General features: G+C 48.2%; 1 protein-coding gene across 4 annotated transcripts in view; it reads right to left on the bottom strand.

The window, feature by feature from the left end:
• The window catches only part of LOC139048797 (rab11 family-interacting protein 4A-like), a 280271-nt gene that overhangs the window by 40053 nt on the left and 215150 nt on the right, over positions 1-25068 (bottom strand). For all 4 annotated transcript variants that reach the window (XM_070523451.1, XM_070523450.1, XM_070523452.1 and 1 more), the window contains one exon: positions 1191-1321. In XM_070523451.1, the coding sequence (XP_070379552.1) occupies positions 1191-1321 (131 nt within the window). The remainder of the gene's footprint in view (positions 1-1190; positions 1322-25068) is intronic.

The following is a 25068-nucleotide window of genomic DNA, read 5'->3' on the forward strand; positions in this document are numbered from 1 at the left end:
CAATTTTTATTAATTCGTTAGAAGCCAACAAACAATGGTACCAAGGACAACATAGAGGAAATTACTTTTACTTACTAACTGAATTAAAGGGATTATAGATTAATGGAAATGAAAGTGGATGAAAAAAACAACTTGCCGCAGGTGGGGAATGATCCCACGTCTTCGCATTACGCGTGTATATATATATATATATATATATATATATATATATATATATATATATATATATATATATATGGGTTCGGCTCTACCTCATTATATGACTAATAATTATCGGGTCCCTTGGTTAATCCCCTTTCTTCTCGTTTATTACATAACGAGGGTCTCGAATTCGGCAACATTGATGCCTTCAGGTAGCATATGTGGGTTTATTGACCAGTTGCCTTCACCCGAAAAGATCACGTTCTCGTGACGCCTGCGGCAAAAAAGACGTTCCACGTCCGCCGCCAAGGTCTGTGAGTGGGGGCGCTGGCTAACACTCCCAGGGTTCTACTAGTACACATAAATACCCAAGAAAGTGGATGGGGAAACGCCGCCGCGGTAGCTCAATTGGTAGAGCATCGCACGCGACATGCCGCAGGTGGGAACCGAACCCACAACCTTCACAAGTTGTTTTTTCATCCACTTTAATTTCCATTAATTTATCATTACTTTATTTTCATTTATTAAGCACATGCAATTTCCCCTATGTTGTACTTGGTGTCAGTGTTTGTTGGCTTCTCATTATATGAATATATATATATATATAGCCAGAAAGAACGGCGGGGATGTGCCCCAGGGCCGGCCATGCTCGGTTGGCTACCCTAACCTACGAGAAGGGGGAAAGATATATAGCTCGCTTATGTTAGTCAACTGCGACGAGATTTACATTATTCGGGACTGCTACTTCGGTCACGAACGTACTGTTTAGTACACCTATACCGGCTTTTACATGACGTCACGGATGCCGTCATTCAAGCTTCACTCGAGGCGCCAAAGCGGTGCACGTGGTGGGCGGGATACCGTGTTTAACTGTTTTGCCGGAGTACATACGCGGGATGGCCAAGGTCGCACGCCCTTTCCCCGCGCCGGCGTTTCTACCGCGACATCGCCGCCAGACATATATACAGTCATGCAGACCGTTTCCCAATAACGCGATCACCGGCCCAAACTCTACGTCACGGAGCAGAGGAGGGGAGAGGGAGACTGACCCGCCCTTGTGGTTGACGGGCGAGCAGCGGTCGCTGGGCGGCAGCGCGCTGTCCGTCGGGCTGTCGGGCCGCTGCGACGAACTCATGTACGCCTCGTCCACGCCGCCGCCACCGCCGCCGGGGGGTGAAGCCTGCAAGAGAACACGCGCAACAGAGCACAGGGTCAAGGCCGCGCTTACGTATACAGCGCATACAGGCATAGATACGCATACGCGTGCTGCAGGGGCTCGCTCAGAGCAACACTGCATTTGCCTCGGCGCACACTCTCGGACGCTAAACGTGCGCCCCGTATCATGGACTCAAGAAGCTACGCCCTTGGCATCTGGAAAAAAAAGTTTCGTTCGTGATGGAATCGTATACAACTGTGGCCAAGGGCCGGGCTTTCGGTAGTGGGCGACGCACTAACTACTGAACGAGAAGTTTTACACGAGACACGAGTTACCCAGGGCCAGCCCTGGAGGCTTAACTGCCCCGGTCTTTACGGTGAAGATCAGTCCCGACAAATTAAGTACTCGGTCACAAACTAAGAATTCATTACAAGCTCCGCAAGACCGCACTGAAACTGCCCTCGCTGCATGGTTGCAATTACCCGAAACAAAGCCCGAAGGACGTCTACACTGAAAGGAGTCCACCATGACGTCATGGGAAAGAACAAACGCAACTAGGCCGGCGCATCTTAATGCCAATTATATTCGGGTTAGATAACAGTGCATTTACCACTGCATTATTCGATTGCCGCCGAATATAAACTGAAAAGAAAAAAAGACAGCAAAGCGAATACGCGAACAAAACGCGCAGAGTCGAAGCTTGCCTACAACGTCCGACTGCGCCTGCGTTCGTCCGGCCTCGGTTGTTCTTCCGTCCCCGGCGCTGTATTCATCGCGCAGCGTATAACAGAGCCGGTCGTCCACAGTGTCCTCTGGTGTCATTACATTCCGGACGGGGACAGCCTGACTGGCCTACCGGTGACGACTCGGTCACCCCGATCACGCGCCAGGCAAGCCGGCATGGAGCGCAGCAGCGGCGAGGTCAAGGGTGCGCGGCCAAAGCGGCCACGGAGCCGCAAGTGGCGCGCGACGGACGTCGTCCACGCTCCAATAGAGAGAGGAGGCCCCGCGGAATACGTTAACCTCTACGCACACACACACCCGGGGAGGGGGTGCCCGCCACGCATTAGTCGATCAGTTTCGTGCCAGCGAGCTCGCGGGCGTCGTCATCGTTCGGGTGCAGAGCAGAGGCCGCCGATATGCTGGCTGCCCGCGCTCCGCGGCCGTGACGGCAACAGCTTTTGTTGTCATTTGTTAGCAGCAGCCGGTGCTCAGTTGGGCCGTCACACTGCCGGTGTCTACTTAACCGACGGGGTCAAGGTCACAGCGTATGTGCGCGTTAAAGGCGAAGCGCCAAAGACGCCGCATGCGCGCGGTTCGGGATTAATCCTGAACCGGCCGTGGTGGCGCATAGTGGCTTTGCTGTAGCGCTGCAGCTAAGCCTCAGGTCGCGGGGTAAAATCCCGGCCGCGACGACCACATTTCTGTGGGTGGGGAGGGGGACGGCAGTATGAAAAAAAAATAATAAAACGCCCGTTTCCCGTGCAGTGAACGCACGTTGAACAGCCCCATGGGTGCATGGTCAAAAGTGATCCGGAGTCCCCTGACACGCCGCCCCTCGCAATCATATAGCTGTTTTCGCCCGTTAACTTTTTTAAAAATTGATTGTGACCACCTACGGGGTTATTTAACGTGCATCCAAAGCTCGGCGCCGCAGTTGCTTTCTTTGCATTCCGTCATCCCCGGAAAACGCGATCGCTGGGAATTCGAACCCGCGGCTTCGTGCCCAACGGAGGAACGCCACTGCGTCGGGTGTACATCGGCGTCTGCGTCCACCGTTTCATCAGAACATCCGCCTGACCTGCAGCACTGAAACGCAACGTCCCATTCTCTCGCTTTGTCCTTTGCGAACTTCGTGCTTCAGTCACAACGATGCGGCGACAACAAGCCCAAGCAATCCACAATTATTTTGCACTTTTTGGAAACCCCTATCATGCTACGTCCCTTCCCCGTAGCCAAAGTACTTTGAATCCGATCACATCTATCTAAAGAAACGTAAGTTCTCACGAGCCAATTGAGTCTTCGTGAGTGTTCCGAGTTTCCCTGCGGGACGAGCGGCCTAACCGATTTCCGGCCGTATGAGCAATGTTATATAACTTACACTTTGTTCCTTCCTACTGACATGCTTCATACAATACTGTCTCGGCGTGTTTGCAACGCCACTGGAGCATCGCGTTGAAGACGGCTTGTGTGTCCTGGCATGTACGAACTTTCCGAACAGACTTGATTTCTTTATTTCACACGCTTTGATTATTCGACGTGCTGCGCCAGTTGCGACTGCCTGTCGAGCGAGCAGGGATGGCGTAAAGCTGGCGTATCTCCAGCTATACGTATACCCCGGTTTCCTCCATTTTTTTTTTGCGATTTCTGTAAGAGCGCAAATAAACGAGCACACCCCGGACTTATGGATCTCACCTACAGGTTACCTGTCTGTATACAATACACTACTTGCGGCTTGCGTTTCACAAAGCTCTGACATGTTTCTGACACTATACAGGTACGCACAGTTATATCTCATTGGCAGCTAGGTGCCGCAGGCGGCACATCATAGACACTGCATAAACCAAACATCGCACGTTGTCGTACTGTACACAGACAAGAAACAACCTCGTCGGGACCCACGCAGGGAACCGCGTGGAATGAATGGGGAGAGCGCGCCCGCCTCCGAGCGCGGCAACAGCGCCGGCCCGCCCTCGGTTCCTCGAGATTTCGTTTGCTCCAGTTTCGCTCCGCACGACCAGCGGCGCGTGCCGGCGCCCTCCGACGATCAAGATGGCAGTCGGCCCCCTTTCAAAGCACACGGACGGCCAGCACGCGCGTCCATATAGTTAGTTGCACACGCGCATTTCGAAGCGGCAGCCCCAGCTTCGCTCCACGGCATTTCCCGAGCGGGCCGATATAGACACACGCCGCTGCTCCCGCCATGGTCACGAGCGCGTGACCGTATATACGTGGCTTGCCCGCGATCGATCCGTCGTCCACGCGGGACGGGCGGCGAAATGACGAGAGGAACACGAACGCGCGTGTAGCCGAAGATAATGAAAGTCAAGGCTTTGACGAAAGCTCGTCTCGTAGGCATGATTGGTAGTCAAGGGCAAAATGCACGTATACCTCGCGAACGTGTATGTGCTCGTTATCTTTGCCTACATCTCCTCGGAGTTCGGCTTGTCTCCAGGTAAACTGGGTTCATCCAACAGTGCGTGCAATCAAATGTTACGGGAACGTGTACGGAGCAGCATGCTAAAGCCTGTCGCCATAGGCTAACTTCTCCATATTATCATTACACTCCATCTCTCTATCTCTCTCTCTGTGAATGTGCAGATATGAGATTTTTTTGTCTGTTTTTCCACTGTAAAATGTTATAGTCGCACAGATCTCAACTACTCTTGGGCTGGGATCGGGATGCATTTGATGCAACTTTGCATACATAAAGCTTCCCTCGAATGGAATATTCTTTGAAAAACGTATCTTGGTGGCCCGATCTAACCCCACTGTGCGACGTGTGTAACTCGCAAGGGTCATAATGAGGTTTGCAACGCTGGCCATCAAAGTGGCCCTCGATGCTCTCGCATCGCAGCCGCTCAGCTGTAGTAGGGCACATAACTTCTTCGCCTTTTTCTCCGTGTTTGGCGTCGGTGTCTCGCCGCGTGGCCGTGACGCGGAGAGTGAAAGCACAAAGACCAGCTGTGACGTTAGTGGAGAGGACTTTGGAGAGAACGCACTTACGTAGAAACACTGGGTTATGCGTCCCAAATCGTGTCCGTATAGCAGGGGTATAGCAAGGGGTATCTATATATATATATATATATATATATATATATATATATATATATATATATATATATATATATATATATATATATATATATAGTGCACGCTAAACGTCGAGCGTTGGGTTTCGTAGTTCTCACTATATGCAACCGTACCTGCACCGCGCCGCAAAGCCAACGAATGAGCGTGCCACGCAAACCATCGAGAATCCTCTCGCCCACCCGATTCTGGCAGTGCGTGGGGTCAGCGCAAATTTCTCTTCTCCCCATTTTCTTGCGCGGTTAGAGTCAAGCCTTCTTGAATCAGCACTACGTGAATTTGACTGCTGGCGAACGTTTCTTCCAAACATGACTAAATTCTCCCATCTCTTGAGGCCACGAGGCAGTTCAGTTATTCACAGAAAGGTGAGACGGATTCCCGTGGTCTCAAGAGTTGGTTTCGAGCATGTGTGGCTCTTCTTTGCGGTATCATAAGAAGCCAACAAACACTGACACCAAGGACAACATAGGGGAAATTACTTGTGCTTAGTAAACGAAATAAAGAAACGATAAACTAATGGAAATTAAAGCGGATGAAAAAACAACTTGCCGCAGGTGGGAACCGAACCCATGCACAGGATGCATAAATACCCAAGAAAGTGGATGGGAAAACGGTGCCGCGGTAGCTCAATTGGTAGAGCATCGCACGCGAAATGCGAAGGCTGTGGGTTCGGTTCCCACCTGCGGCAAGTTGTTTTTTCATCCACTCTAATTTCCATTAATTTATCGTTTCTTTATTTCATTTACTAAGCACAAGTAATGGTGTCAGTGTGTTGGCTTCTTATGATATGACCAATAAAAAATCGCGCCCCTCGGTTAACCCCCTTTTCTCTCGTTATCTTATTTGCGGTGTAACATCACACTTCGTTGCGATAGCAATCACACGGTCCCTCTAGGCGAACTTCCACCGCCGTCGCCGTGATGTTCCGTATAAAATCGAGGTGCGATAAGATCGCGGCTGCGCCCCGTATGCTGTAGGTGCGAGGGAAAGCATGCGAGGGTGAGCAGGGAAAGAAGGTGTCTTTGCGCGTGGCGTCTCCTTTTCAAATCCGGCCGCGGCGGCGCACGCCGTATCTAGGAAGTTAGGCAACCCGATGCGGCTGATGGCTTCGTGTGCGCTGTGTTCTGGCGCGCCAAGTTCGCGTTTGAGCGCGACGCAGCAAGAAGCGGCATTCGCTCGCCGCTGCTACCGTCCTCCATGACGCCAGAGTTGTGACAGCGATCGTTCGAGGTCATCGAGTGTGGTCGGTTCATGTATGCCCGTGCGCGCATAACACCATGCTTCTTAATTAGTATTAAACGACTGTTTACTGTAATTTACACGGCCGATAAGACTGCAAACCTTGCTTCGTGTAGTCGTCTAATCCTTAGCTATCGTTATCAACAATCCGCCTTTCGGGCGAAATCGCGATTTTTTTATTATGAGACAACCCGAACGTTCTCGCAATCCGCCCTCACCAAAATGCGACCTTGAAAGAGCGGACCACAATAGAAACTGAAGCACCGTGGCGTGTATACAATGGCCCCAATGAGACCAGTTCACATTATGGCTTAGTGGTTGGCGCGAACTTCTTTATCTCCTCCTATGTTCATCGAAGTCAAAAGCAACGCTGTACCGTTGCCCTCGACCCCCCCCCCCCTCCTGCCCTGCTCCAAATACCCCATCCTGTCCACCTACAGACCTATTAATTTCGCGATATCAATGCACACTATCCCGTTCTCGGTCGACCTCGGCTACCAGCGCCAGGATGTTCGCGTATATCCGCAAGCTAATTAAAAGCCGGAGGCGCTTTATGCAATAGAGTACGCGCCTGCCAGAGAAAGCTACAGCCGGAGAATTCATTAGACTCGGTGTATTCTTTGTGGCAACGCATGGCCACATCCGCTTTCACATTTCATCTCATCCCAATGCTCGTGAAAAAAATATATATATATAGTCACTGGACCGAGCGTGATGGCAGGCTACTGAGCTGACATCAAATCACGAGCAAAGAGGCAACAATACTTTTCTGGGCAACTATATGCTAGGGAGGCCGTCACAATAGATATTCGTTCGGCCACGCATAAGGTTCCTTGAATGAGTAAGTGCTATTTGTGACTCTTCATGTGTGAGTTAATTAAAGGTCCGGGACCTCGAAATTCTAGAAGAAATGATGGAAATGTTCAGAGTACCCTAAATAATTTAATACATTTTCTGCAGGCAGTTTCGGTATCGTTTCCAAGAAGGTGCCTGTGTCGCGACGTCATGACAGGTGGGATAAGAAGGGTCACGTGGGAGAATGAACAAACTATTCTGGGGCTTTACGTGCTAACAAACCACGATATAATTATGAGGCACGCTGTAGCGAGGGCCTCCAGAATAATTTTGACCAGCAAGGGATCTTTAATGCGCCACCGATGCTCGGGACACGGACGTTTTCGCATTTCGACCCCAACGACATGCGGCTGCCACGGCCGAGGTTTGATCCCGCGACCTCGTGCTTGGCAGCGCAACACCGTCGCCGCTAATGTACATGTACAGAATGTACATCGCGACGTTCTGACACGCAGTCCAGCTGGTTGGCAAATAAGCGCTGACTGGCGACGATAGTGTCATGCTGTGCCAGAGGCCACTGGCTCTCATCCGGGAACTCTCATCCGGGAACTCTCAACCGGGAACTCTCAACCGGGAACTCTCAACCGGGAACTCTCAACCGGGAACTCTCAACCGGGAACTCTCATCCGGGAACTCTCATCCGGGAACTCTCATCCGGGAACTCTCATCCGGGAACTCTCATCCGGGAACTCTCATCCGGGAACTCTCATCCGGGAACTCTCAACCAAGCTTCGCGCGCGACTGCGTACAAACACGCGTCTCTCGAACTCATCAGCTGGCCATATTCGGGCTACACTTAGCCTTCCAGAAACGAAGGGGAGTATGGTCCGGTATTCGAGGCTGGGATTCGAACCCGCGACCTGCTCGGAGCCAGGGGCGACGTGGCGCGCCCCTACACTTACACCGCGAGCACATATGGGGCGCGCCACCGACGCGTTGCCCGAGGCGAGCGCACGGCCAGCGCCACGGGGCAGCCGACCTTGTTCGCCGGCCGCCCTCTCCCGAGCGGCCGACCCCGACGAGTCCGGCAGACAGCGGGCGCGCCTATGAGCACGGCGGCACCGCGAAGCCCACATTTATAAAGCCGTCCCCCTCGTTCGTCACGCCAAGCCAGCTCATTTCTGCTTAACGCCTTCCTCTTTCCCTCTCTCACCTTCTTCCTCCTCTTCGCGGCACTCTGCACAGTGCGTGCAGTGTAGTCAAAGCGCCGGCGTGCGTGACGCAGTTGGGACGAAAATCACGAATTCCCGAGTGCGGAGCAATGGGAGAGCCGGCTCACCAGCAGCGAGCTCGCGGCCCAAAGGGCCTTAGTGCGGCACGCTGCTGATGCAGCGCGACTCAGTGGAGCCCTGGACTAGGGGCCCAACCTTGCTGAAGAGAAGCCTCAAGTCGCCGGCGCCAAGAAAGACGACGGAGGCTTCGAATCCGCGAATCTCTTAAACGATCTCATTAAAAGTTTTCTACTACTACTGGGACGAAAATAAACAGCGCTGACCTCTACAAAATGAACGGCCCGGGTGTCCCCCCCCCCCCCCCCCCGCACGGATGAGGACGGCGTGGCGTCTTTCGCGCAACGATCGTCGGGGTGTGCTTAGCCTCGCGACGAGAATAGCAGGCGCGCCTCACTCGGCAGTAAATTTCAGCGAGACAGCTTTCAGGCACAAATTGTGCATATTTTCGTTGGAAGTACGCGCTCAAGCAACTCGCACTTTTTTTTTCTTTTGAGAAGTCGCAAACCATTGCATACGCTTCTCGCACGTAAAATGAAACTTTGTAAGTAGTTGGGAAGCACTAAGAGATAACCTATTTTGATATTAAATTAGGTTAGTCCCGAAACGCCACACATGGCGCCGTCGACACCGTCGTGACGTCATGGAACAGAGACAAATCTGCTATATGGCTAGGTTAGATGACGCTGTGGATAATAATAATAATAATAATAATAATAATAATAATCCCGTTAAGTCCCGTTTCTTCTGCCTTCCCGCACTTATGCAGTCGCAGCGCGCGCCCCCGTCATGATGCGTCCACTCCCTGTATACTGTAACCAGTTCGCAGAAATCGATATTATAGTCAATTAAAGCACTCGGACAACTGCCAATATTTTTGTAGGGCTTAGTTTAGGCCTCCATACAATGAAAAAAATATATGGAATGCGTGGTGCCAGCAAACCTATAAAGGTGTTATAACAAGCTTTCATAAGAAGTGTCAGGAGACACCTATGGCCCCATATTATTGCGAGAGCAACTATATGGACACTCGAAGCGAATTTTTGCCGTCGTCGTCAGGTTCCGTATATAGTTCTGTATATGTATGCTATATGTCATGTCATGCTACAAAACATGCGATATGTGCAGGTTATATTGCCACACACTCCATCAACAAAGTTGATCTTACCAGGTCTTACATTCTTGACAAAATTATTCCTCAGAATTTTGAGAACGGCAGTCCGCACACAAATGCCGTGAAACAAAACACCGACAGGGCATGCCTTTGATGTTAACTCTTTTCAGACTTAAATACTAAGAGTACGAAACAATAGCGGAGCTCAAACCTGAAAATTATGTAATTTTATTGGCGCGGCTGTGCATACATACGGAACTGGGCCAGGAAAAAGCTTTGAAACATACCCGAGATCGAAAAGTAGTGGTAAAGACGCAAAGGAAGACGTTGGCTTTAATTAATACACATAAATAATATTGTCCGATGACAGGATTCAAACAGAGGACCCCTAGCACAACAGCTCGTTTTCACTTCGTCAGCTTACGTTTGCTTCACACCGCCACTGCAGCTACTAGTCTTGCACTTCGTGTAATATTCTAACACGTTGCTATCGCATTCATCGCTTCACCCTTACGGCAAAACTGATATTATATCAAACATCAGTCACTCTTTCAATAAGTGAATTCAGCCATTCAGGAAGAGGAAACGTGAAAGCCATCGACGCGGAAAACGAAGTCATCATAAGGAATTGCCGGAAGGATGGTCTAAGATGTGACGGTGTGATGAAGACGTCCACGCGGGAACAATCTGACCTTTGCCAACTGCTGCAGTTCCTTCTCGATGCGAGCCGTACGCTTTTCTTTTCTGTCTGTCTATATTTTCCTTCGTTATGCCTCGCCGCAGATTCTCGAAACTAAAGCAAAAACTAACAAAAGAACGTTCAAGCAGCAGTGTGAGAGAGACGAAGCTAGAAAAAAAAAGGAAAGAGAAGCCGGGTGCCACTCGGACACGTGAAGAGCTGCATACGAAGTGCGCGGAAGGAAACATCGAGGAAAGTCACACCGGTGAAAGCCAAGGTGGTGCACGAAGGAAACGAGGGAGACGTCGTCGTCCGGGTCGAGCACGTACGTCACGGGGCCAGACGGAAGAGCGCGTCTACAAAAACCAGGACGACGCACAAAAGACGTGGAAGTGATGCTTCGCAGCACTGCGCAATACGCCTCCAGCGAACGCCGGATACCGCGAGGGATGAGCTGATGATAGCCCATGGCGTGTACGGACGAGTATAGAGGAAGTCATCATAGAATAGAGGCTTTGGCGGAGGCGAAAGAAACATCGCATCAAATCGTGAGGGTCCACTGCCCCGGCAGCACACGGATAGCGAGCAGAGACCGGTAGTCGGGTTTCGGATTGATTTTGACCGCCCGCGGCTCTTTAATGAGCGCTTAAATCTACGTAGACGCGAGCGGCTTTATTACGGTTCCTTTTTTTTTTCTGACCCAACAGATATGCGCCCGCCATGACCGGAAGTCGAACCTCAGACCTGTCGTGCTGAGCAGCAGATAATCGTAGCCACAGAGTTACCGACGCGGCTACGCTTAGCGGTTTCTTAGAACAATTTTTCTGACGGATTCTTTTAAGGGAATTAACATGCTGGAACTTTCTGCACGTACACGCGCACCCAGAAAACTGTACGGACACCTCCCTAAAGAGCAGGCAGGTGTCGCGCCCCTACTAGTGGCAGTTAGCAGGGGACGTATTCTCATGACCCCACTACAAGAAAGTTTTACTTTATTAGTTTTTTCGCGAGATATCGCGCGAATCGGCACATTAGGAGGTGGGCTCGGGCATGTCAAAAGGGGTAGCTGGCCCGTGCCGTCAGGAGAGGCCAGGAAGGTCGCTACCCCCGCTGGCCGATCGTAGCAGCACTGAACACGAGTGTCGGGCAAACGCTAGAAAGATGCTCTCATTGGCTGACTGACTATACTGTCGTTGGCGACTCCGATCGCAGAAGGTGATCGCCCGAGAATACCGCCCGCAGCTTGCTCCTTTCCTTCTTTGCCGTTTGTATCCGAACGTAACAGCACGATGAATTGAAGACGCAAGCGGCTGGAACTGGTTACAAGTACAAGAGGCTTTCAAAAAAATAGGACGCGGAGACTAATCCCTGTAGCGACACGGAAGGAGTGCCTCCGAAGAACAGTCGACGGCGCGCACCGCAGCGCGATGCCGTGCGACGCAGATAGGGGCGGGACGTATTGTTTGGCCAGGAAGTGAGAAGAGCCGAGATTTGCATCTGCAGAAGAAGGCACACCGCTCGTGTACGGATACCAAAAACAGGAAGCAACTATAACGTCGGGCATATAAGAAGAGCTGGAGTGGCAGTATCGTATAGGCGCCATCAACACCGAGAAGCCGAGGAACGCGGGCGGGTGAAGTCGACGAAGCATCAAGAGCAGCGAAATGAAATAAGGACAGTGAGTCCAGTTCGATAGATCGCCGCAGCCCTTCACGTGTCACGTTGAGAGTTACAGCACAACACTTTGTCGTTACCGCTGGTAGAGAATATTAAAGGCGACAGTTCCAAACGACATGGCGTGCCGAAAGATTAAGCGGCACGGCACGTGCGCAAAGCTCGAACTCTGCTCGTGTTTCTCTGAGCTCTTTTTTGCAATTTCTTTGCGTATGCGTGCGTTTGCGTTCCTTGTGTGTGTGCAATGGCGTGCTCCAACAATGAGTCCCACATTTCTGCAGCTGAGTAGAAGAGCGCCTGCGTCACCAGTCAGTTTTGCGCGCATGATAATGCTACGCAACAGCCGCCACAGTGTGGCTGCACTGAGGAGGACGAAGACGACGTCTTCGCAGCGCGGCATGTTAGCACGTACAAAGCTGGCCGCCAGACGCCCGAAGCGGCGCAACAGGCCTGTAGCGGTAAGGGAAACATTTTAACGACGAAGCTGAAATGGCGAAGAACATCAAATTTAGGGAAAACCATCGTTTATTAAAGAACGCTCAGAGCTCGAAGAGCACGAGGAACTTCCGCTTCTTAAGCACGTCCAGAGAGTGCCGGTCTACAAGCGCGCACGCGCTGGACGAACTGCGCACTCTACAACCCGAATCCCATTATTACTACCCATAGGGTTCCTTTCTCTCGCGTTTTATCGGCCGCCCTGAGCTCGGCGCCTTTCTATATTGCCCGTGCGGCGGGGTCAGGGTTGCCCATTGTCTGGCGCCGACCGCGGGGCCCCGTCGTAACTTGACCGTGCGGTGACACAATGCGATACACCTGCACGAGATTCGCGCGCGGACAGCGTACACATACTGCGGCTTTCGGGAAGTGCGGCTACGCATATGAGATTAGATAAGGGCGCTGCCCTCGCCCGCTGAACACGCAAGATTATCGGAGTACCAACGTACAAGCTGTACACGCGAAAGACCGCGAACGAATATGGAGATAAAGAATGAAGGTCATCGAAATAAAAACCTCCCCACAGCATACCTGAGCGCGCACGCGCAGTACACAGTGGTATACCTTGCTGATAAAAAACAAAGCATATATACGGACGGCAGCCATACTGGAAACCTCGGCAAGTGCAAAATGCAAACAATGAGGCGGCGTTCCGACCTGCGTCGTCGACCTAGATGTACACTACAGCCACGGCAAGATCGAAAGCAGGTCGCTCGGCTCGGAGGTTTCTCAGGGCGCATATCGCTCGTAAAAGCGAGACGCGGCTTAGCTTCTGCGACAAGAGATGCGTCAGAACACAAGTTATGCAGGTTGCGTGGGAACTCGGCACAGTTTCGCGCAGACGTTCGCCCTCGCACCTTGTCCCTCCGCTGGGTCTCCAGGAACGGCTTCCACAAACATTTAATAACGAATTTGAGAACCCGTTCTTAAATGTTCCATAGGCAACGCGTAGTCCGCACAAGAACGCGTTCTTAAGCACGTTATTATTTTGCTATTAAATGTTCGTGCAAGCCGCCCCGATATATATGTAACATATATATATATATATATATATATATATATATCTTACATATAGAGGTCTCAGTTACATATAGGTCTCAGATATATGTCGTAAGAGTTGTGGTCGGGCATGTCAAGAGGCGTAGCTGGCCCATGCCGTCGTCCAACTCACCCACGCTAACAATGTTGTTGAAGGGAGGAACGCGTTCACATCGAATACGAGGAGTACTGGGTTTATTTAGACTGTCCACATGAAGGGTGGAGAACGTTACGTCTCATCAGTCTAGCCTGACTTAAAGTGAAGCGCAGCGAGAAGCCGAAAACGGCTGCTCAGCTCTTTCCTCCCTAGATCCCTAGGTCAGGGAAACTGCCGTCCAACCTTCGTCCAGTCGGAGCGTCCAAAGTTGTCGAAGCGCCCGCGTTGAGGGCGAGGGATCACACACTCACTCCCGCGCATTTGCTCACTGAACGCACAGAAAGGAGGGGGTGCTTCGTAGAGAGGAGTTCTCATGCTTGACTCAAACTGAATCCCCCTCACCCCTGTTGACACTGAGCCGTGCTCCCGCAAGGGCTGCAGAAAACCTTTCCTTATCCCTTCAAGAAACACTTCTCTCTCTCTCTCTCTCTCTCTCTCTCTCTCTCTCTCTCTCTCTCTCTCTCTCTCTCTTGGTTCCTAGGATGGCGCCGCAGTTAGCTGGGGTGAACTAGGGTGGTTGCTTGGGCTAGTTGGTAATTCATGATCGAAAATAATGTACAGCGCAAAGGACAATGACAGTGATAGACGACATACAAAGCGCTGGGGCGTTTGTCAAACGACCGTGGCAGTTATACCGGAGTGCGTGAGGAAACGCCGTAGAAGACCCTTTTCCGGGAGTTTTCGTGCTCCCATTGGTCCGTCACGGCGACAGTGGACCAGCTAACAACACTCGGTCCGTCAAACGTGTCTCGCCTTGCTGGCACCGCAGGTGTGTCCTATGGGCAGGCATCGTTAGCTTCACGAAGCGATTCGTGGCAGCGGGGAGGAGGGGCTAGAAGGTCACTACCCCCGCTGGCCGATCGTAACAATGTACAGATTCGTTGACTCTTCGCAGCAACACCTTATTAGTATTCAACCTATAACGTAACTTCGATACTTTTATTTTTTTCAAGGGGAAATGTGACGTAATGTGACGATTAGTATTACGGGACTATTAAATAGCTACATTTTGTGCCATATTGATACTGGCGTGAGTGCTTGAATACTAATGAAGCGCTTTCCCTAAAGTGGACGACCCTTTAAGTACGTCGAATGTGTCAAGTAATGATTAAATGAAAAGTTGACCCTTTTTTAATGGTTATACAATATGTGTGCCGGTGTCGTAGAGAGGGGGAAGCAGGAATATATATGATTTTCCTGCCCTATTACCTCTACAGCTTTTATTTGAAAAGGGACTGCTTTTATGAAATTCACGCCGACCAAGCATCAACAGAGCGAGAAAAAAATTGAAACAGAAACGCCGCAAGAAGAAAAGGCAGGCCTGTATGACCATTTCCATTTCCTTTTAAGCGATATTATCGCTCTTGCATTCAGTCCATATCAGAAGTCGTTCATTGAAGGATTGTCGGCACCTTATTTCATTTTTCATCTCTACGCCGACTGCATCGATGCCGAATAAAGTGACTCAAAGATGCAGAGCGTCTCATTCGTACCCCCCATTACCACGCATTCCTCGCGCAAAGGCAAATTGAGCAGGCCATCGCAAAAGGTCGTAAATCAGCTCCCGCCTAGTTCCCACCTCCGCCTTTCCCACTGCGAAACTGTAGGCAGCACACAGCTGCAGGAACGTTACAGCGAACCGCCTGGTGCATGATGTTCGCGACGCGCCCGTTAATTTCGCAGTCCGCGCAACAAAACGCTGCAGGATCGAGCGCCCGCCCCCACGCGTGAATGCTAAACGCCAGAGAACTACATCCGAAGAGATCGCTAAAAAATAAGATTACTCACACGCGGTGCCTGACGCACACGCGGGGCGGCGCGGATTGCTTGAGCGGCAATGGCCTATAGTCGTGGGTACAAGCGACTCGCATTCCAGCCGCAGAACACCACAAGCACTGGGCCACTGGGTGATGCGGCAAAATTCGAGGTTTCCTTTTTCTTTCTTCGTTTGGGGGGGGGGGGGGGGGGGGTAAGTAAACTAGATGGAACCGTGCACCGGAGGCGGCGCTATTCAAAAATGCGTCCAACGGCATAACCGACTGAATATATATATAAATGTCGGCCGGTTCCGGAGCGACGCATACGTCAGCATAGTGCTCGATGGTTGGTCACGTGGAGCCAAGAATCAAAGGAGAAGCGGAACGAATCAGCGCGGCGTCTGGTGCGTGCGGCCCGTCGTTATATATGCACCAGTCGTGCACAGCCATCGCACGCTTACCGGAGAGTGGTAGCACGCGCCCTTGGCTTGGCTTTGGCACAGAATAATTCGCCGGCCGTCCGCGACGTCACACACACGCAGGGGAGAACTTTCGCCGGTTAATACAGGGAGAGGCCACTGCATATGATCGATCAGTACCACCGCACGCACTCCGTCGGTTTAGGTTTAACTAGTACAGATATACGTTCGACGGCGTGCCATTTCGTCCATTATTAATGGCACCCACTTCCGTTTCTTTCGAGCCTACCCTTACAAAAATGACTTTAGACTATATATAGAAAGTCTATAGACTTCTTATAGACGACCTTTCCTTTCTATAGATTTGGCCTTTTGTTGATACAAAGTCTGTAGACTGTCTATAGACGAAAGTCGATAAAGTTTCTATTTCTTTTTGTCTATACGCAGTCTATAGACGGTCTATAGAAAAAAGTCGATAAGGTGTTTGCTCTTTTTTGCCTACTTCCCCTCTATGGACTACCTATAGACGAAAGTCGATACAGCTTCTATCTATTTTTCTCCATACTTTGTCTATAGACTTTCTATAGACGAAAGTCAATAAGGTTTCTATTTCTTTTGTCTACTCGCAGTCTATAGACAGTTTATAGAAAAAAGTCGATAAGGAGTATGTTTCTTTATTGTATCCTTCCCCTCTATGGACTACCTATAGACAAAAGTGGATTACGGTCTCTATCTATTTTTGTCCATACTCTGTCTATAGACTCTCTATATTAGACATTTAATAATAATAGTCGGCTAAGGTTTCTATTTCTTTTTCTCTCCTGGTGTATTGAATGTCTATATAAGAAAGTCGATAATATGTAATGCCGAGTTCCCGTACTCCCCGCCCTCTGCGAAGGCGATGATATGGCACTGGTTCATGCGCGACCGGCACCGCGTGCAACCCCGGCGCGGCGGGCAAACCGTGCAGACTGCTAGTCGTCATTCGGTGCAGCTGCACCGAACGAGGATCGCGGCGGAACAGGCAACGTCCGAGTCACAAAGGTCTTCCAGGCACCCGAAGGCCCTAATCCTGGCTGCTTCCCGGACGTACACTTCGCGAGACCAGCTGGTGAAGGTCAGATGGTGATGATGTGGCAAAGGTGGTGAATAAGTCGCGAAAGCCGGCAGACCAGGTGGTGAATTCACCACCTGGTCTGCCTCTGAGTTGTCGTGGTATTGCATGTCTATAGATTAACAATAGACAAACATCGTTAATCTGGGCCCAACCCGTGTACGCTGTAACCAAGCGCAGGTACCGGTGGATAATACGTAGCTGCGTTTGATATAAGCCACTGAAGTTGTATACTGCTGAGATTGCTGTAGAGCCTATTTGTAGACATTAGTATACACATAGTGTATACCTCCGCATTTGTTGACCACATGATATGATCTACGTAGTCGGTCTCGGCAATCCCAAGACAGTCTTCACAGTTGTCGCATCACTTTTGCGGCAGTAGAATAAAGAAAGCAAAACGCCGATCCAATTGTTATAATAGTAGTTATGAACGCCAGCTTCAGCTACAAGTGGATTCCAAACAGGCATCGAGCTAACAGCAAGGACACTCGTAATGTTTGTAGCTGACAACGCGGACTTTGTGAATGTGCGATGAACCGATGTCGCGCATGTGGTGTTCGCGTTGTGTGTCGTCCGATTCTCGGATACTTTTCACATTTTCTTCATACCTCGGCTGCGTCACTAACATAGGGCGGTTTTTTGTTGACTGATATCCTGCACTATAAACCCATCAAAGTTTCTCATTTACTTAAAATAGGTGCCAAATTATCAGAGCCCACCCAGTATTTCGCCGGCGGTATGCCTGGGCAGCCACGCATATGAGTACCTCAATGCTGTACTGATTGCTTTGACCTATCACCAGAACAGAAAATTAGCACTAACATACGTGTGGGCATCACATTTGGTGGTACGCTGGAAGATATGCTACAAGTACGCTGTATTACTAATCGACGCTGGCAATAATGCGTCTGAAACGTTTGAAGGGCCCTGTAATGGCTTTTACAAACAGCGCATTCAAGTTAGCGTTCCAGTCTCATACGATAGCCCACAGCGTTTGTCATACAACCTGCCAGCGCATTTCCTTCGTCCACGAAAAAAGATGAATAATGGTGATAAAGATGAAAAAGCCACCCGTTCCGGCGCGCATGGCGCGCCGAGAGAGAGCGAAAAAAAAAAATGAAGGAGGAAAAGGCGCTCACACTCCTCCGAGCGCGCGCGCTCGCGCGCGCGGAGCTCCTGCGCATGCGCGGAGATTTTGCGCATGCGCGGCGGTGCGCCATCTCAACGAGTGCGCCAGGCACGTATACGGTTGTACCGGTGTGCGGTGTCCGCCTGAGCGTTGGTGTCTGTGTATGCGTGTCATCTTTGTGGCATCACACGTCAACTACACTAAACGGTAAGCTTTAGCAAAGATGTTTTGCGTCAATAGCTCATGATTATGTGAGCGCATTTCGTAGCGCGAAGCGGCTGCATGTAGCGCAGGCGACTCGGGTATAGTGTCGGTTTGTCGTTGACATAGTTTCATAACGCGCTCTTGTTCTCGCTTCTACTATACGGAATGTTTTACGGCGAGCGATCGCTCGGGCTTGTTGATTTTCGCATAATAGTTTAGGTGCGTAAAGAAGGAAGCTACACCATGTATTAACTTGATATTGAGCTACCACTAAGCGGATTGTGTATGTTGGGCAGCCAGTGTGGCAGATCTCATTTCGTGGCGCTTGATCCGGCCGCGATGAATGCTGCGCCGCATGTGTAGTGAAATTCTCGTGACACGCTTTAAGTATATATCTCGAAATTGTGTTAGCATCAAGAATGTTCTGACAGACATGTATAGTTAAATAACTGCTAACGTACTCGGATGAAAGGCCGTGTTTGCGGGGCATGCATCAGCAGTGTGTGCACTGCCGTTTTCGCATTGTTTTTAAGGTAGCAGTATTTTTAAGGTTTCTGGCAACCAATCTAAATAATTTTGGGAAGTTACAGCAAGCAAAACACGAGACTTGAAGAAATGTCAAGCGAAAATCTCTAGATTCACCCAATCTATTTATATGCAACCACAAACGCTTTTCGAGCATGAAACCTGCGATAAGCTCAGTCACTCGCAGCTTCGCAACTTAGCCGAAAAAATTGGAGCACAATAAATTAGTCGCTCCGGGAAGCACCTTTACACGTTTCAGACTGAAGGCATTGTGTTTGACGGTAGTTGGAAGATTTGTTTTTTGTCTCTTTTTTAAACAGTTTAGCAGCAGAAGTTATCTTTCGAGCTATATGAAAAGCGTTAAGCGCCTTTCGATGCTTCGGGGTTATGCAGTTTAGGTGCTCTTAATCTATAGGCAGCTGCTGGCGCAGATTCGCATTGTGCCAGTCGTTCACGCTATGAAGCCCTTGTCGTGCGCAATAAGTGTTCCGGTTTTCATTACTGTTGCATGTAGTGCCGTCATCTTGGACAGACTGCATACTATATGCGCTGTACAAAAGAATAAAGAGCCAGATTATCAATTTGGTGGTCTTTTCTTAGTAGATAACGCACAGATTATTCAAATAATTCAGTGGACATTGCATTTGTTCTACCCTTATTAACACACCTAAGAGATCGTAACATGTTTTAGTTGATAAGTGACCTGATCAGTACGCCCCCATTCATGCGCATTCTACTGAAAGTGTGGCAAATGTATTCATCTCGAAGTATGAGAAAAGAGACAATGCAGACTGTTCTAAGCGGAAATAAATTGCAAATGTTAACGTGATTGTTCAAAACTGCAGTCAGTATGCTGAGCATGTTCGATCGGCACGGGCACATTGCTTTAACACCTGAAAAATGTGCACAGTCCAGCAGGGTATCTTTGTTTCAACAATTATTATTATAGGAATCGTTTGGGATTCTCACATTTCTTTCGTTTTTATGAGTACACTGTGTGTCACATGAACCTGTCTTGAAACGAAGCGTACCGTTGCTAACACCGGCTACCATTATGGTTGTCTAACTGCTTATCATACTATAATATAACGAAACATCATAATGGTACTGATTAATATTGCCATGTAGTCTTTAGTCATAGGTAAACAAAGTTAACTAGAGGCATAAGTGGTGAGAGCAAATTATATAGAAAACTACTATTGAACCGTAAAAATAACTCATTGTATGAGTTTTCCCTCAAATTGTTGCATTTGTTTTACGCGTGTCTCTGTCTTCCGTGCTGTACTCGTGTGGCCATCAATTACGAACTTGCCGAAGCCCTTGTCAGCTTTATTAAACAAGGGATTCAAGTCGGTTGCATCTAATACTACATGTTAAGTGACTGACGTGTTATTCGTTTTATCTAAATATTATGGACTGGCACTACTTGGCAAGCATTAAACCATAGTATTTTTTATTGCACTTAAGCTGCAGGCGCAATAGATTGCCAGAAAATTTTCATGAAAACAGCCAGGAAAGGCTTGGAAAAAGATCGGGAAACTTTAAATTGGCCACATAGGTATGCTGTCTTGTTACATGTCAAAGTTTCCAGAAAGTCTCTGTGTTAAATATATTTTTAAAACGTTTCACTTCATAAAAATTGAAGGAAATTGGTTCTATTTATTGAAAAAAAAAGAAAGTTAAGCAGACTGACAAGGCATTTCTTACTCAATACGTTTTTTTTTGCGTTAACTAAACGTCCTGAACCTCGATAGCCTAGAAAAAATTTTCATCTTTCAAAGCACCTTAAATAATTTACTGTGATAGAATTCATTCGAACTATACTATCAGTTCTGTTTCCTAGGAGGTGCATATCTGTCGTGCCATGACACAAATGCTCGTGTGGTATTTCGGGTGCTCATGTGGTATACCTAACTTGGAAACCTGTTAGCATGCCCAGGAGGCCTCATTACCTGCAAGAAATTAAGGTACCATATCAATACAATCAACCCATCCGCCATCTGTTGAAGTTATGGCCAATTACCCATTCATTTAAAAGTATGAGAAATACATTTCAATGTGTACTAAGCAAAATAAATTACAATCTTAGGCATGACACTGGGAATATTCCAGTCACGTCTCCTGAAAACATCCCTCTGCACGGGCATACTTAACTACCAGCCAAAAGAACTGCACAGACAGCCCAACTGGGTAACGTTTCCGCAATAAATATAGGGACCATTTGGGATAAGTACATTAATGCATCATATATGAACTTGTCATAAAAGGGAACATACTGTTGCTGACACGAGCAGCAGTTGTGACTGTTTAATTGTTCCCCATACCATGCAATAGAACATTGCATAAAGGTACTGATTTGTATTGACAAGCAGCCATTAGTCATAGTTAAACCGCATTAAGTATTGACTTGGATGGTTTGAGTAAATATATTCAGCTGCTTAATGAACACACAAAGAATACACATCTGTTATTTTTGCCTCATATTGCTGCATGTACTTATTTGCAGCATACACCTGCAGCACCTTTGGGACTAATGACACAAAGGTCAAGGCCAGCCTGGCGACCATGCTTGCCAAGGAGTAGTGTAAATATTTAATCTGTTTCCATAATAGCATAAAACAAGAATTTAAGGAATTCATGTATTATATCGAGCAATAAAAACGGTTAATGTATTGCCGGTGCATTTGTTTTATTTTTTGCACTGCATGATTCAGCACCATATAAATTATTTCTGTTTATGCAACATATATGAAAGTACAGCTGGTTCAGGAGCTTTATTAATCTACTAACGGTAATGCATAAGTGCAGATGAAAAGGAACAGGTGCACATGCATAATATCTGCATTCCATGCATTTCATATCTATAAAATGAAATGAAATACATTCAAAACGTTTTGCTACCGCATGTAATGAAAAATGTGAACTAACTTGTAGATAGCCGCTATGGAGTTATGGCCTTATACACTCTTTGTAGACTTGTCTATAAAATGTCTGTGTCTAGAGTGTCTATAAATTAATGAAAATGCATGTTTGTTGGCAAGTGTATGCAGAATGTCATAGAAAAAAGTGTATTGGATTATAAAGTTCTGTTTTTGTAGACTGAAGTCTATAGAATGTCTATAGTATATATACATTTGTCTGTAGACATTCCATAGACTTCAGTCTACAAAAGTAGAACTGTAAGCCTATACACTTGCCCATAGACATTATGCAGACAACTGTCTACAAACATGAATTTTAATTAATCCATTGCTTAAATGATATTGCGCGACATAAAAAACGACACGGACGTGAAAGAAGACGACACACCAAGCGCAAACTTTCAACTAAGTTTATTGTGCCACTGCGTCATTTTATACATGGCATGCACGTAAGTCGCGCATGCGCTTACACGGAAATGAAGTGCGAAATCATGTAACATGGTTACGTGTCGTGTGATGCCGCGTCCAAGTAACGTAATTCTTTTTCTGTGAGAGCTAGAGACGGGAAGCTGACACACGCATCACCCAATTTCGCGATCATCTGTGCTTCAGATATCTCACGGATGAGCTGCGTGCTGCCACGGGAAACAATCGTACATTGATCCTCAAGAGGTTTGCACCCATGATCGCGACAGTGGATCGCAAAGAACTCAGAATCTGTGATTGAATTCTTGAAGTCACATTCTGACCGTGGTCTTCAGGCGTTTTCCATTGATGTAAAGGATCTTTATTATTCCTTGCCGCATAGAAGCGTACTGTCCTGTGTTGAGCAATGTATAGATAAGTATGGTGCTGTTTCCTTCCAGAATGAGGCCGGCATGTCTTGCAGTCAATTTTTAGAACTTTTACAGATTTATCTTAATTCCACCTTTATCACTTGGGATAACCAATGTTTTTTGCAGAAGAGCGGAGTTTGTATTGGCTCTTGCATTGCTCCCATTCTTAGTGACTTGTTTTTATCTTGTTTAGACCATGACATTTCTTTACAAGTGCAAGGCACTGCAGTTTTTAAAACATTTAGATACGTTGATGACTTTTTAATTTTCATTGACTGCTCTTCTGATGCCTTCATTCTGGAAGCTAAGAAAGCGTTAGAAACGTTTCAGAAGTGCTTAGCCCCCTTCAAACTACTCATGAGATGCCGCCAGATAGGTCTCTTCGTTTTCTTGATCTTCGCCTGAATTTTCAGGACTGCCACACGTGTTGGTCGTACGAGCCGCGAGCCAACAAACAACTTCTGCCGTATACGTCCGCACATTCTAAGCTTGTTAAGCGGGCCATTGTCAGTTTGTGCTTCAAGAATGCCCTTAGCAAGTCTTGCTGCCATGTTGTGGACGTAAGCTTAGAAGCGCAAACTTTACGGTTGTCCTTGGCTGGATATCCCAGGGTGGTGCTAGTGTCTGTCGCGGAACGCATCTTAAGAGAAGCGCGATCCAGTACGCAAAAGTCAGTTGCCGATGCCCCTCCTGGCACACGCCCTAAAGTTAGTGTCATACCTTACATGCACGGGATTTCCCACAACTTGAAAAAGATTGCCCAAAGAGCGAATGTAAGAGTTGTTTTTTCTGCTCCCGACAAGCTCGGCAGGCTTTGCAGGCTGACGGATCCAAATGCCGTCCCTTCCGATAAATGCAGAAAGCATCACCGAAAAAAGTTTGTCGAGTGTGTACACCGGGTGGTGTACAGCCTTCCGCTTTCTTGTGGCAAGAAATACATAGGACAAACTGGGCGTTGCCTCAATGATCGGCTCCGTGAGCACAGCAACAATGTTAAAAACGGCTCTGGCGGTTTCTTGGCGATCCACTGTCGCGATCATGGGTGCAAACCTCTTGAGGATCAATGTACGATTGTTTCCCGTGGCAGCACGCAGCTCATCCGTGAGATATCTGAAGCACAGATGATCGCGAAATTGGGTGATGCGTGTGTCAGCTTCCTGTCTCTAGCTCTCACAGAAAAAGAATTACGTTACTTGGACGCGGCATCACACGACACGTAACCATGTTACATGATTTCGCACTTCATTTCCGTGTAAGCGCATGCGCGATTTACGTGCGTGCCATGTATAAAATGACGCAGTGGCACAATAAACTTAGTTGAAAGTTTGCGCTTGGTGTGTCGTCTTCTTTCACGTCCGTGTCCTTTTTTATGTCGCGCAATATCATTTAAGCAATGGATTACCAACTTGCCCGGAATGCTGCTCTCATTAATTAATCCATAGACACTCTAGACTCAGACTTTTTATAGACTAGTCCATAAAAAGTGTATGGCCATAAGTCTATAGGCAATCTATAAACAGTCTATAGACTTAGACTTTTTATAGACTAGTCTATAAAAAGTGTATGGCCATAAGTCTACATACAGTCTATAGACTGTGTATAGACAGTCTATAGACTCAGACTTTTTATAGACTAGTCTATAAAAAGTGTGCGGCCATAAGTCTATAGACTGTCTGTAGACTAGTCTAAAGAAATGTCTATAGACAGTCTATAAACTTAGACTTTTTATAGACCAGTCTATAAAAAGTGTGCGGCCATAAATCTATAGACTGTCTATAGACCAGTCTAAAGAAATGACCATAGACAGTCTATAGATTTCTTAGACAAATGTCTATGGACTGTCTATGGACTTTGTATAAAAATTTTTGTAAGGGTATACAGAAGCGCTGGCGAGCTAATAAGAGAAATGTTTAGTGGAGCCTCGAGTTTCGGAATGCACGCACCCAGACAAACAGCTCAAGTATATACACACACATACAGTCGTCGGACGCAGATGAAGCCGCAACACGACACGATGAGGATTCGCGGTAACGCAACGTAATCGACATCGTCATGATGAACTGATAGACTGCTGGGACCATTTCGCTGCAGCGCATGGAACTGTTTTGCGGATATGCGCACTGCAGAAGAGTACACACGCACTGCTCCAGCACGCGTGCGCGAAATCGATGCCAGAGGCAAAAATAACGAACTCCGCGCCTCAGGAATATTTGATCCCTTTCCTTTATTTTTTCTCTCTGTCTCGGTGTTATGCCGTCCTGGCACGTAATAACCCGAACCCTTTTTAATGGAGCTTGCACGACGCCAGCAACGAGCCAGGAGTACATCCATTAACTAGACATATACTATACCATATATACGCTGCGCCGTTCTAATTCGCCCGTTATATACAATGCAGCTCCGTCTGCCAGCGCAGCTGTTAACCCATTTCTACAAAGGCACTCTTTCTCTGTTCTGCGCACCTTCTTGCGCTTGGCGGCCATTCTGCAGTCGGCTTAACACGAGGCATTTAAAAGTGCGCCAAACTTGAGCCAAGTTCGCGTTCCGTGACTGACCGTGTAAAGGAATGCGCG

Source organism: Dermacentor albipictus, chromosome 8 (assembly GCF_038994185.2).
Source record: "Dermacentor albipictus isolate Rhodes 1998 colony chromosome 8, USDA_Dalb.pri_finalv2, whole genome shotgun sequence".
In the NCBI taxonomy this organism is placed as follows: domain Eukaryota; kingdom Metazoa; phylum Arthropoda; class Arachnida; order Ixodida; family Ixodidae; genus Dermacentor; species Dermacentor albipictus.